Here is a 15,581-nt window from a genome sequence, read left to right as displayed (position 1 = left end):
CACAGAAAAAAAAGATCACATTTCACTTGAGCTGAAAATAAACAGAAATCTGGAAATTCAGGGGAAAAAAAATAACAATTTTGGATCAAGCCATAACAAAGAAGGTTTCTCAGATAATCCAAATTTTGTCTAAGATCTTATTCCTACAAAGTTAACTCAACTTTTCAATCAAAATCCTATTTCAAAATGAAAAATGACAAAATATTCTGTAATTTAGTACTTAAGATTTTTAACACCCACTTCACTGACTTCAACCCAAACCTCTGAGTATTTTTCCCAGAGTTCTAATTTCTGTCCTAAAAATCTCACTCAGCCCATCTCATCTCTTCAGGGACCACCAAAATTGTGACCATCATCCTTTCAGTAGCCCACCCTTTTGGAAATACAACCAACCTCCAAAACTTAGCCTGAGCGCCTTAGTTTTTGACAAACTACTCTTCCAAGAGCTTCTAAACAAATACACACAAAGCAGTTTTAATGTTCAGTAAATTCATGTGTGGTTCTAAGCAGCACATCTATATAATTATTTGTATCTGTCATGGAACGTATCTTTTTTTCCTTTTTAATATGACAAAAATCAAGTAACATCTATTCAGCTGTGGTTTGCTTTCCTCATTTAGAGTCTCAGCAGAAGTTTATGTCCACATTACTTAAGAAAATAGTGGGGTTTTTTTCAAAAACTTCAGCTGAACAAGGAAATAACACATTAAGAGTTTCTTAGGTTGTTTTATCGTACTGCTATTATACACAAGGCCTGCTTTCTCTCATACTGTACATTCGTACAGTTATTTAACCAATACTTTAAGGGACTGAACAATTCTGTTGCAGACAAACATAAATAGCAGTTGATACCTTGTTGTATAACTATAGAGTCCAGTCTCAGTTTTATTTCAGCTCTTTCTACAATCCTCTCTTCAACAGTATTATCAGTGATTAGTCGAAACACCCGTACTGGTTTCTTTTGACCAATACGATGCGCACGATCCTAACAAACATAAATCAGTGAGTGTTCAGCAACAAAAGCTCACAAGCAACAGACAGTTAGCTTGCTATATAGCAGAAACAGCAGACTGAAACTACCATATATTTCATGGTTCCTTGCTTATTCAGAGTATAAAAAAAAAAGTAAAACCAATATAGTAATAATTACTTATCTCTGGCTATTACACCTTTAATTTTTGCATCATTCTATAACAATAAATGCATCTAACTCATTGTAAACGAAGATAATGTCCAGAATGCAAATGGCAAGTGGAGATAAAACAGGATGTAAGTAACACACATCTGCTCTGCTTTCAAACTAATTCTCCACCTTGACATAGGTACTGAAACTCTGGCACCCCTGGCATGAGCATATTGATTCCATAGGCAAAGTCCACACAGCCACAGGTTCAATACCATACATGGCCCAAGCAGCTACATTAAAGCATCAATATGCAGCTCACATAGTAACACAGCAAATAGGGTTATCTGACTAACATGCTAAACATGTGTTTAGTCTCTCTGGAAAACATAAATAAAATTATTATTTTGTCCTCTTAAATAAAAGAAGTTGAACAATTGGCCTTCAAGCTGTTAGTACCAGGATATTCCACCTGTCCTTTAAACATGAATTGTTTCATCTTTTACTCCCTGCCATAATATTAGTTTCTTTCTGATAATCCCACTAAACCTCACAAATCGCACTCATCAGTTTGTTTTCCAGGAGGTCAGTGCGCTATTGGCAGTCAGCACATATACCATGAGGATGCAACATTTACAGTAAATATTTGATATTTTTAAGGGGATTAAAAACAAACCCAAACAAACACCACACAAATCACAGAACACCCCACCCCGCTCCAATTGTGCAAGAAGCTTCATGTGACTTTTATTCCTCACGAAACAAATTACAGACTTGATTTTTTGATCTTCAGCACTTGGAAGACTTTAGTATGTTTAACCCAAAGATACTTTTTTTTCCCCTTGGTGTCATCACTGAATGATTTTACACTTATAAAGAAACAAGGTGGATGGCAAAAGCATGAGCTTCCCAAAAGGAAGGAATATAAATCCACATGCTTTTAAATCTTTGCTATTATTTTGGCAACAGCCCTCTGTTATTCATTTTTTCTGGAAAGACAGAATTAAGAATCATTCTTTGGATAAACAATATTGATACAGTATTTTGAAATAAGTAATCATATACAATTATGAAAATAATTAAAACATATTTATAGAGAAAAATCTACAGTTTCTTCCACAATTCTGTTCACACCCTTTTTATTTATTTCCCTAGTTTCTTGGTATTAAATACAAAAAATAAAGAAAAATAACAAAAATGCCAGTTCTGGAAACACTTATACAAAATAGAGCAATGACGACTTTAATAACTGAATGTGTATTAGGGAGTTAACTCACCATGGCTTGCAGATCTACTTGAGGGTTCCAATCTGAATCATAGAGAATAACCACATCAGCCGTTGCCAAATTGATTCCAAGACCTCCAGCTCTGGTACTCAGCATGAAAATAAATTTACTGCTGTTGGGAGCATTAAATGTGTCTATTGCTTCCTAAAAGAAAAAAAGAGCGTCATTTAAGTCTCAGAGTTTTCAAACACGCTTCTAATACATTGGTGGCTTTTCAATAAAATTTCTTTGAAATTTACAGAATTTTCATAACAAAACCGATTTTTTATAGAAGAAACTGTAGGTCTGCATAGGTAGAAAAAAACATTCCGAGTCCACAAAATATTACATTTTTCATTTAGTTGAGGAGCAAATTAAATGTATTTTACTGTGGGCTTTTGTTAGGAAAAACATATACCCTTAGCAGCTTTTTAAGCTGTAGCATTTTTGCCTTACTTTAAACAATGACATAGCTACCTACATATAAATGTAAATAATAACAGTCTGTCAACCAAAGAAATTCCTTGTTAACATACAACTTTCTCACCTCTCTTTCTTCGTGTGGCGTCTGTCCATCCAGTCGGCAGTATTCGTACCCACGCCACATGCAATAGTCTTCCAAAATATCCAGTAAGCGAGTCATCTGACTAAAAAGTAGAACTCTGGAACCTGACAGAACACCACAAAAGGTTTGTCACTGGTTTTATGTTTTCACATTAATCTTATCACAGAGCACGAGTTAGAATTCACCTGAAATATTCTGTACTATGCCCAACTTACTCAAATCAGTCTCTTTTCCGAAGTTAGTTTTCTGGTATTGATTTAACTTCTCCTGAAGACAGATTGATAGTTTATACAGAAGAAATATACAGCTTAAAACCATGGTAAAATAGGTAGTTGATGACTCGCACACAGAAAAACTAATACTCTCATGAGAAATTATCTCAAAGACAGCAGAAGGGAGGCTCTGCTCTTCATTTCCTTCTACTTCTCCATATTGTTAGTCTTTATCATCTTTCCTATAAAACTTCCCTCCCTACATATGTTAAGATCTACAGAAAAGTTATTTTCAACAAAAACCTCACTGAAAGTAACAAATGCATTCACCAGAGAAAAGAATGAATCTACGCAATTTTCGAAAGGCAGTTTTACTCACGACAAGCTTTCAGATCGCTCCTGTTGCTGAACAGTACTCACCTTGCTCTCTGAGTTTTGCAAGCAGTTTGTCCAGCACCAACATTTTTCCACTGTTGGTGATGAGATGCGTGTCAGTGGTGTAAGGAGGGCCCGGCTCAGCACCATCAAACAGGTATGGGTGGTTACAGCATTTCCGCAGCTGCATCAGAATATTCAGCAGACGCATCTTATCCATTTTCCCAGCTGAATTGAGGATATCAATATCTTTCATCAGGATCCTTGTGTACCTGAAGTTTTATAGGCAATTTTGAACAACTCTCACTTTTTATTTTATATTTAAAACATTACGTAAACCCTGCAATATCCCAATTACTTATTTCTGGATGTGGGAGCTTGCTTTGGTTTTATAACAATGAGCTATATTTCTATGAAACTTCGTGAAAAGTCTGACTGATAACAAGGATTTATAAATCCATACCTAAACATAAAAAGCAATTTGTCTGCGAGTGACAATGATCTGTCATTTACAGGTTGTCTTACACTTCTATTACAGGACTACGAAGTAGATTAAAGATATGATTTGACTCAAACTGCTATGCTGACCTGGCTCCTTTTCTCACATCTCTTCTGATGTGAGAAAACCTCAAGGTTTAATTTTCATTTCAGTTCAGACTTCTACTGGTGCATATACACTTGGAGCAAAGGAGGAAACCTGGCATACGTTCTTTCAAATAAAAATACGGAAAGAAAAGAAGTTTCTGCTTTCTTGCTCTCAACCCTTTTCACTATCCTTCCTGAGCTCTTCGTAAATTGTGCAACTTTTAAAAAAGCCCAAATGACAACTACAAATACACCACTCCATCTGACTATCTCAATATGCAACTAGTAGGAAAAAAGAAGTGTGAAGAGCTGTAGTGTTCTTTATCAGAAAAGAATCTTAGAGCGATGTAAATAACTTACCATTCCCTCTGCATTTTGCTGAGCCCAAGATAAATTTTTACTTCCTTCTTTGGAGGCAAACTCTTTTCTACTTCAGCTTTTATGCGACGTAATAAAAATGGCTTCAAAACCTACAAAAATTAGGAGGTTTTCCAGAGAAAAACTTATAAAATTGACTGCCTCAAACACAAAATTACCAGATTGATTTATCTGGTATTTATTCAGAACCAATCAATATCTATTTCTGAAGGAGTTGCTATGACAGCAAACTCTGCAAAATGAAGTTGTCCACTAATAAGCTAAGTTCACACATAGATATGTAACACTACATAAGCCATAAACATATGCAACACCCATAAACCTATAAAAATCTATTTATTACCTTTTGACATAAGCTCTGTTTCATTTCCACTAGCCACATATATAAAATACACCAACATTTCAAAGATAAACAATGTATCTTGCACTTCCTTCTGATTTGTTTTGCGTGTGATGAAAAACGTCTTTTATCTCACAGACAGTAAAACACAGGTAAAGGCATGCCTTCACTGCGACTAGCCTGCCGTGTGTATCACTAGACTATTCACAACAATAAATGGTTTCAAAAAGATCTCAAAATTCTTCATTTTCACATTTCATGTATGCATTTTGGTCTGCTTCAAACAGTAACGTTACAAAAAGCAGCATCCATAATAGTAAGCTCCAATATTTAACCTGGGCATTTCTGTAGCTAAATACCTTCACATCCATCTTCTCACCTTTGAGAAGAAGGGGAAAATACTCTGGTTTTGTTTTTTTATACTATGTATGCTAACAATGACACATGATTACAGCTTTATTTACTTACAGCATGAAGTCTTTCTACAAGTTTCTGATCACCCAGACAATTCTTAGTGTCAAACCATGAGTCAAAATCCTGTGGTGAGAAACAGCACGATTGGTATGAACAGTTTATCATCTGTAGTTTTAACAGACACATATTGACTCTCTTTCACTCCAGCTGAGAGCGGCATAAATCCTGAGACAAATAACTTCTACAAGTGAAAGACAAATCAGTCTCCAACTCTGTGGCAGCTCCCCAGCATGTTTTAACATTCAAGTCAACTGAGTAACTCCACAGACAAAATACTATTACTCTGCTTAATTTACAACGGTTTTCCACGCTCATCACTGCACTGTCCAAGAAATGATGGGACAAGAAGGTAAAAAAAGGAAAAAAATCCTTAAGTAAATAAAATGGACAACAGAGCAAAAATAAGGGAAGCAAGCAACAGAAGTACAAGAAACATTAACAGTAAAAGAGGAGAAAAAGGACTCAAATTCCAAATGAAAAAAAAAAAAAAAGGTGTATGCCTATTTGGATGCATCATATTCTTAATTCTACATTGCTTTCCCAAATTTTGTTACACTTTGCATAATTCTTTATCTATTCAGAGTATGGTGTTTGCTATTACTGGCCTGAGGCTTTATCTGCACAGAATGCACTGGTTTAACTAGGCAGAGCAAAAATGTAGTCTACAGTCAGGTAAGGCACAGAGCTTCTCCTGAATCCAGGCCTTCCACATCATATGTGTCTTGTTAGACTGGTCATTCTTCTCTTCTGCAGAAAGCAGCCCCGGAATCAAAACAAGAACAAGACTGTACTTCCAAACCTTAACTTACATCTGCAGAATTGAAGACATCAGGTAAAAGAAAATTGAGCAATGCCCACAGCTCGTGGAGGTTATTCTGTAAAGGAGTTCCTGTAAGCAGCAACCGATTTGTCGTCTTGAACTCCCGTACGATCTCTGACAGCTAGAAATACAGCAAATAGTTACCATCATCAGGTACATTTAAGCATAATGAATTTTCACCATTTTCTGAAACCTGAAACAATGTCAACTAAACTAAAGACAGTGAGCTACCTATGAAATCCATATTTACCACTCAAAACCACTACACCTAACACTTAAAATCTGCTAAAATCAGATGGAATCTGTTATGTCAAACTCTCTTCAAAGTATCAAATAATTTTGAGTTTACCTTAGACTTCTCATTCTTTATTCTGTGAGCTTCATCAATTACCAGGTATCTCCAGTTAAATTTTTTGAAGACTGATTTCTCTTTGATTACCATTTCATATGATGTAACACAAACATCCCATTCACCAGGCATCATAACATCACGGATAAAAGCAGCCTAAAGCAGAACAGATGAATTAATAAACATTTATAAATATGAACAATATATATGGAATTCAGTGAAACCTATCTCTGCCAACATTACTGATGCAGTAAGCTAGCATACAAAAGAAGAATCTGAAACATACTTTCAATAACTGAAAGTTACTATAACAAAAGCTTTCTGTCCTTCGTGCCTTAGGCACAGACAGATCATCATCTGGGGTTAAGCAAAACACTTGTGCTCCTGATCCCTCATCAGCTTCCTTGCCCTTCTCTGAACCCACTCCAGCACCTCAAGGTCTTTCTTGTAGTGGGGGGCCCAAAACTGACCCCAGGATTTGAGGTGCAGCCTCATCAGCACTGAGTACAGGGAGATGGTCCTGCTGGCCACACTATTTCTGATACAAGCAGGATGCTGGTGGCCTTTTTGGCCACCTGGGCACAGTGCTGGCTCATGTTCAACTGCTGTCAACCAACATCCCCAGATACTTTTCAATCAGGGGGCTTTCCAGCCACTCTTCCCTGAGCCTGTATTGCTGCCTGGGGTTGTTGTGACCCAAGTGCAGGACCTGGCACTTGGCCTTTGTGTACCTGACACAACTGGCCTCAGCCCAATGATCCAGCCAGTCCAGATCCCTCTGTATGGCCTTCCTACCCTCAAGTAGTAACAGGCAGTTATGCAATATATATGTGGAGCCACAGAAATCACAGGAACATCCAGGTCGTTGACCCTCATCAAGTTAGAAAACCATCCTACATCTAATTTAAGGCCTTCACTGTGAAAGATGAAAAGCTCTACAACAGAATCCTAGTTACAAGGCATGGACACTAGACAAAAGTAACAAGTGGAAGAAGCCACCTAAAGAAGGTAGAGAAAGAGGTAACAAAGTGAGGGGGAAAAAAAAAGAAGAAAAACTAATAAACACTGTCACACCATAAACACAGAAGAGATCAAAAACAAAAAACAGGCACAAAAAAAAAAATCAAAGAGGAAGACAACAGTAAAAGAGGAAAGTCAACTGTACTGTGATCCCAGGCTATTACTTCACCTACCGATTTGCACTTCTCCTCATAGCTACAAGCATATCATTTTGCATTTTCAACATTAATATATTTAAAGATTACTAAAAAATATTATAATTAAGTAGCTTAGGGAGAATTCCACGTCCCCAAATGCTAGTTTTTGACAAACAACATATACAACTTTGAAATGTAGAGCACTTACTCTGGCATCTTTATCTCCAATAAGGCAAACGGCACGTAGTGATGGAACCCAGCGTTTGAATTCATTCATCCAATTGTGCAAAGTCGATTTTGGAACCAGGACCATGTGAGGCCCAGGAATGTTTCGGTAATGCTTCAGATAGCCTAACAACGCTATTGTTTGCAGAGTCTTACCAAGACCCTGCATTGACAAAGAAGGGGGGGAAAGGAATCTACTGATATTAAATGCCATACAGAAATAGTTTCAAACAACTTTCCCACTATACAATTCTGCCACTTAAGTTGTTTTAGAGGAAACTGCACAGCAAATGCTTGCAATACAATTTCTTTCATTATACTACAATTCCAGTTGTGAAAAATCTAACTGTTGAAGAATGATGCATATACATTAAATACTATAGGCACTTTAATGCTGAATTTTGCTCAGTAATTGCCACAAAAATTCCAAAAGATTACTGCTTACCATTTCATCTGCCAGAATGCCATTAACACCATTTTCATACAATGAGATCATCCAGTTCAAACCTCTAACCTGATAATCTCTTAGTGTTCCTCCTTTCACATCTGTAAATGTAAGATTCCTCTAAGTAGAGAAATAATAATTCTAAGTAGAAAATTTCAATTGCAATCTGTTCAGATTTTAGTTACATCAAAGCAATCAGAAAACTGCCAATATGATACTTACATGAAGGAGACTCCTCAAATCGAATACACACATTAGATGTTTTTCGACTCTCTGACAACAGTTCTTCATCTTCTTCTTGTTCTGTGCGCCTGTGGCGATAACTGGAGAAAGAATTCAAGATTCCTGTTCATATGAAATAATTTCAAAACACTGACTATAAAATCAAGAGACAAATTACAACAGAAACAATCGTTGATCTATAATGTGCACGATCTGGTACCCTGACCAAAATCATATCTTGTTAATGAGTTATTCCTTGCGCTTCATTTCAGCTTTAATTAGAACGGCTGACATGAAGCCCCCACCTCCAGAGCCATAACTACACTCTGACAGCAAGTATTGTGAGTTCTCTAAGGTACTTTTTAATAAGGAACACAAAAATACAGCGCACACATCAGTAGTGGCCTTAAAATCAATTACTTGATGACTACACCATTCAGAAGAGTCACATATTCAATTTAAAAAAATTTCCAAAAGTTATCAATCAGAAAATGTGATTTTGTAAAGGTTCCAAAAACTAGTTGCTTGCTATGACAAGACCCCTCAGAAACACAACATGCAGGCTATGCCTGCGTTACTGACTAGTATAGACAGACTGGTGAAATCAGGCAACCGGTGCTGAGGATCCACCACCACACAACGCCCACGTTGTCTTGTTTCACCTTGCTCTAGCTCCACTGTCCCACTGACATGTCCACGGGAAGATGGAGCACATCAGGTGCATTTCTGGAGTGCATCTTCTAATTCAAGGTCATGCAAAAGAAATCCAATTCATATGCTCCAAAAGCACTGCACAATATGGACCAAAGCATGGTTAGGGGCAAGAATCAGGGAATTCACTTTACAAGGTCAGACTAATGCTCATGGATGAGCATGCATACACCAACCAGCTTTTACAGAATTTATCATACACAATTAACAGGAAAAGCCCAGGACTCACTTCAAGCACAATATCTATGCTGCTAACTAAACAGGTATGTTAAAACACATAATTAGTTTGAAAGCATAAAAAGTCAGAAATAAAACATACTCCCCAGCTGAAATCAAAGTCTGTTTTTCATCTTTCTTCATCCGTGGCCGTCCCAACTTGACTTTCAATGGAGATGTGGGTGATTTTTGTGCTGCAGGCTGAATAAAATGTGCAAAAAGTTCTGTCTGCTTCAGGAGGAATTCAAATCTTTTTGCTCGATCTGCTTTCTAGTTTCCAAAGTGGAGAGAGAATTAAAAAAAGAAAAATCAATAACTTTTTCCATTAAAAATGTATTTTTATTAAGAAACAAAATTTAGACACTCCCGAGAGCAATTCATATGAAGAAAGACCGACACCACCATTTGCCTACTGTTAGCCAACTCAGAGGGCTACAAGCATCATGAAGTAGCTCAAGCTGCTTCAGCTCACAGCTAAGCATGAATTGCTTTAGAGCAGCCAATTGTAACATGTGATGGTTCAAATGATCCACAGCAATCTGGAAGACATGGGAGGACTTGATAACCTCATCCCAGCAACTCGTCCCCATTCAAAACTCAAAGTTTAGTAAAACAAATCCCAACCAGTTCACTCATACAGATTGTTTAAGTCTGCATGGCACACCAGCAACTGTGAAGTGATGTTTCAAAGTACTGTCTGTAAAAGATAAAGAAAACACTACGGTTCTGACTTAAAGGAAGGGATGAAATCCTAACCTTGCTCAAGTCAGTAGCAAAACTTCCATCAGCTTCGAGGCTATCAGGATTTGATCCAAGACAACAATGTGGTAGCTCTGCTTTTAGAAGCATGACTAAAGTAATGGATGCATCAGATCAATGCTGCCTTCAGTCAAGTTTGTGAATTTTGCTGTCGGATTTCAAATTTCTACCATTTCAGTTCTGCCATCTTGATGGGGCATATGCACTTCACTATATAAACACAGCAAGACGTACAACCTTCTCTACATTTAAAAGACAGATTACCTAATTAAGAAAAATATTATAAAAATAAAATGCTATCTGTCAGAATGCTATTGTTATCAGTTTCTCGATGCCATTCCTAAGCACCATGTACCACTTCAAGTAATCTTATTGTGATCTCATTTATATATCTTGATATAAACTACAGAAGTGAAATTGTAGTTCTGTAAGACAACTTTTCTAAGAAATAGACAAAAAACAGAATGCTTTTCTGAAGGTAATTTATATGCAAGTAAAAGTGCTCTAACAGCAATTACACAAACCAAAGAAAAAGGCAATAAAAATGAACCTAATGTGCAATGCACCATCTTGCCACATGAGGGCAATGCATTTCTTTAATAGTGAACCACTTAGAGCAAACAAATATCTTCACTAGATCTCCCGGAAAAAAACTACTATTATCCCTTGCATTCCTTATTGGACCATTTCAGTAAATAACCTGAAAAACAAATAAACTGTAAATATCAAGCAAAACTTTTAGGAAAAAAGAAATCTAAAAGGGGGAGTAAAGATGTGGATGTTTATGCTCCAATAGGATAAGAGTAAATCCATTCAGAGGATTTGTATGAAACTAATAATACACGGTGGTTTTGGCAACCTAACCATAACTGGTAGGGTTCTATACTGAATGCAGCATGCCTTGATAAATAGTGATGGTCTCGCTTACGACTGCACAATTGATCAAAGGTAGATTTTTTGGGGATCTATTTAGAACAACTGAACTAACATTCTGATTTAGGAAAGATGCAAGTTACCCATGCATTGCTGTGAAATCAAGTTTGTTTATTTATTTAATTCCGCTTTCAACAAACAAAACTTCATTTGTCTTCTCTTTGACTAAGAAGTAAATATTCATATAAATTGGTATCAATTTTTCTACGTCTAACAGCAACATTCTTCCTTTGCTTCTATGGTATTCAAACCTTTCGGACTCTACTGTAATTTTAGGCATCTATTTAGCATTAAAGCTTTTAAGAAAAATGCAGCAAGACACGGAGACCAGCTTCAACCAACAACTTACTATAAGTGTCATTCAAGAACAAGTCTTGCAGTGTCCTCTTGGTTTCTGCCTCTTTGTAACAGATAAGTTACCCTGTTACCTGTCCTCTCCAGCACTATGAGCTCTCTTCATTTGTGTCACTGGCAGATCCACTTTCGCACTGTTATGGCACATATATTATGGGGCATATCAACATTTAAAACCTTTATATTTTTATATGATGAGAAACTGGCAGCTTCAGTACTCTAAGAAGTAACTTAGGGATGCCTCTGACATGACTCAAGGGGTCATCAAACAAAACTAGCACAGGCAGATTCAAAAGCAAAAGGGGAGAGTTCTAAATATAAAATGCAATTGAATAGAAATTCCTTACCACAGGAGGGTGTGGGCAACTAAACCTACATGAGGGGGAAAAAACAAGCTGAAAATTCATGTGGAAAAAAAAAAAACATCCACTGATGAGTACTGAGTATAAAACCCAGAGCTTTCAACTCCAGAAATCATGCAGACAAAAACACTTGGAAGAGCTTTAACAGAACTACCGCTCTCTGTTTCCTCTGTTCTCATCATCTTCACTAAGTATCTATGGTCAGCCACTGTGAGAAACACCACACTGCACCAGTCATTTAAAGGAACCGTGATTCGTTTTTCTTTTCTGACACATCCAGTCTGCAATAACTCCTTGTAACTGTGTTGATCTAGTTCAAGCAAACAAAAGATGTCATAAAAAGCTGCAGTATATTTTGTCATGAAAACACTTACCATCTTCTCTTCATATTCTGGGTCGACTTCTTTTTCAGGTCTAGCTGCCTTTGGAGGAAGTTTGAGTTGAAACGGGGGATCATTTTTCTGGAATTCAAATTTTAAACACTTTATAAATATCAGCTTATTTATTTACTAAAACAAATATATAGCAAACTGAATAAACCTACACACTGCAAGATAAGCATGCTGCTGTTTAAAAATAATTCTTTCAAAATGAAGTGACTGCATTAATCATATTATTTCACCCAGAGCAGAACCTCATATCCATGACGAAACTAAAGCAGAGATCCGACCAGATAAAATATAAGTTGAAGATCTCCCTCATCCTCATGCTTATCTCTACAAATAGGATCCAAGTTGAAAGCATTGAAAGAAAGTACTAAAAGAGGATGAAGATCTTTCACAGAGATCATGCTTTAAATGCGTGATTAAATTTAATATCTTCATAAGATATTTTTTAAAATTAAATGCGATTTCTAAATGTAAAATTCCTAACCGTAAATTTCTGTCACTTGCATCGTGGTTGGGTTCTGTTTGTTTGTTTTCACTCCTAGATTAATAGTCAGAGTTGACTTGCGAACGCAGGTTTAACTACACTAAGCCATATGCCTAGGAAGAGACACAAATTAAACAACCAAATCAATCCACAGAGCAACCCCTGCATGGTATGCTCCTCGACAGTTAACAGCGAACTACCTCATTTACCATAAATGACACAAATTTAAGAAACTGTAACCAAAATGTCTGACTCTTATACTTTACAAGATTCATTTCTGTCTTCAATCAGGAAGCTCAAAGCAGTTTCCACAAATTAAACTGCTACGTTGCTATACTGGCAAAATATCCTTTCAGAAAGAGAATCATATGAAAAACGTTTGGTGGATATTTGTTTTCCCAATTCAGTTTTTGAAGTAAAAATTATATATATATATATATATATATATATATATATATATATATATATATATCTACACATACACTTATTTTTTGAGATGCATTAAATTACAAAAATGTTTTTGAAAAGCACTGAATAATCTGAAAGGCACTCCCAAAGCACATCTCTATGTAAAATGTAAGAGTCGTAATCTGACAAGCACTGTAAGTATCAACCTACTATAACTGCAATAAAATAACAATGATAATTATCTAAACTATACAGGCTCAAGTAGCAAAACCAGACCAAAATGGGACTAAATATGTAAGTCTGTCAAGCAACATTACACTTAAATTTCAGAACTGTTACTGATAAATATATGTGCCAACTTACTCGCTAACTTCAAGCACAACCGTGCAAATGGAAGGAACATTTTCTCGAGTCAGAGACCACCTTTTCAAATTTTGGCCCAAAGGCAAGATTCTCTGCAAAGGTGAACACTACTAAGTGTATAATGAAGTTATTTGACAAATTGATTATTTTATGAATGCATGAGTTTGGCTTTGCAAGGCCAAATTACTATATTGCAAATAGAAATGTTCTATTCACTTACAGCTTCTTCAATCAGAAAGGAATGTTAGGAGGGGACTGCTACCCCAACATGCTAAAGAGCAGGTCATATGTGTATATTCACACGTCCGTTGTATTCCTACATACTATAAACTCCAGCAAGAGACTGTCAAACTAATATCAGGCCAAATCCTTGTTATTAGTGACAAAATACTCCTCCTTAGAGGAGAACAAAACTGACAGTATGCCATTTCAGATGTCACTCTCACTTCCCTTAGAAATAAATTACATAGATATGTGATACTGGAAAAAAGTTGTCTGTCTACCTCAGGTGAGTGTGTGTAACAGACCTGTGGCCACACGTGAAATGAAACTCCACAGCCTGAATTAAAGCTCAAACAACAAAATCCTTTTTTTTTCCTCCTTCCTTTAAGAAATATATTGACCAGTATGGCACAGTAACACAATGTTGATAATATTTGAAACTATTCACTGCTTTCAAATTACTTCTCCAGGCAGGCATTCTGGCATCCTCTAAACCTTTAGCATGAACTTTTTAACAGCTGATATGCATAACATTTTGTAGAATAAGTTGTATCCAATACAGAAACCTTTTCCCTGAATAATGAGGTAATGTTCAGAATTACATTATACTGTATCTCATAGCTGTTTGCATATACAAACAATGAAATAAAAAATCAAGTGCTCTTTCCAGGCAAAAATTGACTTTCATTAATTGGAATGATAATTCTGATTGCACTAATATCAGTATTTCTGCAATTTTCTCCAATAGCAAAGATATGGCACATGGTCAACCTTCTTACTAAGTTTTTATAAGCTTCATTCCTCAGGTTAAATCTCATTCCGTTTCCAAGGATACCCAAATACGTCACTTTCCACATTCCTCATACCCTAGTCTGTCTTTTTTTCTTTCAAACAAGAAAACCTGAAGGAGGAGGCTGGCGGGCTGTGCTCCGCTGAGGGCTTGTTCTGCCCCGGGGCCGCAGTTCAGCTGAGCAGAGGGAAGGGCTGGGACAGGCGGTTCAGCCGCCCCGGGCCCTCACCCCGAGGGGCTCCCAGCTCCTGCTGCTCCCCGCCCCTCCAGGACAGCTTCCCCCGGGCCAGGGGAGCCAGCAGCGCGGGGGGCAGCAGCGGCCGGGCCCTGCCGGAGCGCACGGGCTGCGGGGCTGGCGGGTGGCACAGCCGGCCGCACGGCACTGGAGCCCGGGCGGAAGGGCCAGCACCGCCGTGCCCGGGCTGCGTGGCAGGGAACGGGGCACCCGGACCGTGCGGGCGGCGGTGGCTGAAGGGCAGACCAGGAGGCGAGGGCTGTGTCCGGCCTGCAGGGCCGCCGCGTAGGCTGGGCTCCGGCTGTGGCCCGGACGGGCCCCCGCGGGCTGCGGCAGAGAAGCGGGCGCGCTGCCAGCGGCCCGGGCGGCCTCAGGGTCGGGCGGCGGTCTCGGGGCCAGGGCGGCGCGGCTGTAGGAGGCGGCAGCGGGGCCAGACACGATCGTTCCCGGAGACTCCGCCGCCCGCCGGGTCCCCCCACCCGCCCCTGGAGCGGTACCTCCTCGGCGCTGGGCTCCTGCGCAGAGGCCGCAGCGGCAGAGGTGCACGGCTCCTCGGCGGAGCTGCACGGCTCCGCGGGACCCGGGTCCATCCTGCGCGGCGGCACCTTGAGCCAGCGGGGGGCGGCCCCACCGCCCCAAACACTACGCGGCCCCGCCCCTCCCGCCGGGCCCGCCCGCGCGTCTCGCGATACTTCTGCGGGCGGGCCGCGGGGGGTTAACGGCGGCGCGAGAACGGGGTCCTGCTCGGGACCGGTGCCCGGCGGCACCCCGGGGGTGCGGTACCACAGATCCGCAGAATGTCAGGGGTTGGAAGGGCCCT

General features: G+C 38.9%; 1 protein-coding gene across 2 annotated transcripts in view; it reads right to left on the bottom strand.

Moving 5' to 3' along the window:
* The window catches only part of LOC102083499 (probable global transcription activator SNF2L1), a 33,254-nt gene extending 17,814 nt beyond the window's left edge, over nucleotides 1–15,440 (bottom strand). The window contains exons 1-14 of one of the 2 annotated variants that reach the window (XM_065077937.1): nucleotides 15,259–15,440; nucleotides 12,245–12,331; nucleotides 9,566–9,732; nucleotides 8,536–8,636; nucleotides 8,314–8,414; nucleotides 7,852–8,031; nucleotides 6,487–6,642; nucleotides 6,127–6,258; nucleotides 5,312–5,380; nucleotides 4,486–4,595; nucleotides 3,586–3,812; nucleotides 2,936–3,057; nucleotides 2,401–2,553; nucleotides 853–985 (exon numbers count right to left, since the gene is read on the bottom strand). In XM_065077937.1, the coding sequence (XP_064934009.1) occupies nucleotides 853–985; nucleotides 2,401–2,553; nucleotides 2,936–3,057; nucleotides 3,586–3,812; nucleotides 4,486–4,595; nucleotides 5,312–5,380; nucleotides 6,127–6,258; nucleotides 6,487–6,642; nucleotides 7,852–8,031; nucleotides 8,314–8,414; nucleotides 8,536–8,636; nucleotides 9,566–9,732; nucleotides 12,245–12,331; nucleotides 15,259–15,351 (1,831 nt within the window). In that variant the 5' untranslated portion in view covers nucleotides 15,352–15,440. Of the gene's footprint in view, nucleotides 1–852; nucleotides 986–2,400; nucleotides 2,554–2,935; nucleotides 3,058–3,585; nucleotides 3,813–4,485; nucleotides 4,596–5,311; nucleotides 5,381–6,126; nucleotides 6,259–6,486; nucleotides 6,643–7,851; nucleotides 8,032–8,313; nucleotides 8,415–8,535; nucleotides 8,637–9,197; nucleotides 9,325–9,565; nucleotides 9,733–12,244; nucleotides 12,332–15,258 lie in introns of those variants that run through there. The other variant, XM_021296748.2, reaches the window with a different exon arrangement.
* Nucleotides 15,441–15,581: the final 141 nt, after the last annotated feature.

Source organism: Columba livia, chromosome 12 (genome assembly GCF_036013475.1).
Source record: "Columba livia isolate bColLiv1 breed racing homer chromosome 12, bColLiv1.pat.W.v2, whole genome shotgun sequence".
NCBI classification, from domain to species: Eukaryota; Metazoa; Chordata; class Aves; order Columbiformes; family Columbidae; genus Columba; species Columba livia.
The sequence above is the reverse complement of the archived record's forward strand: the minus strand, read 5'-3'. Positions and strand labels throughout refer to the sequence as shown.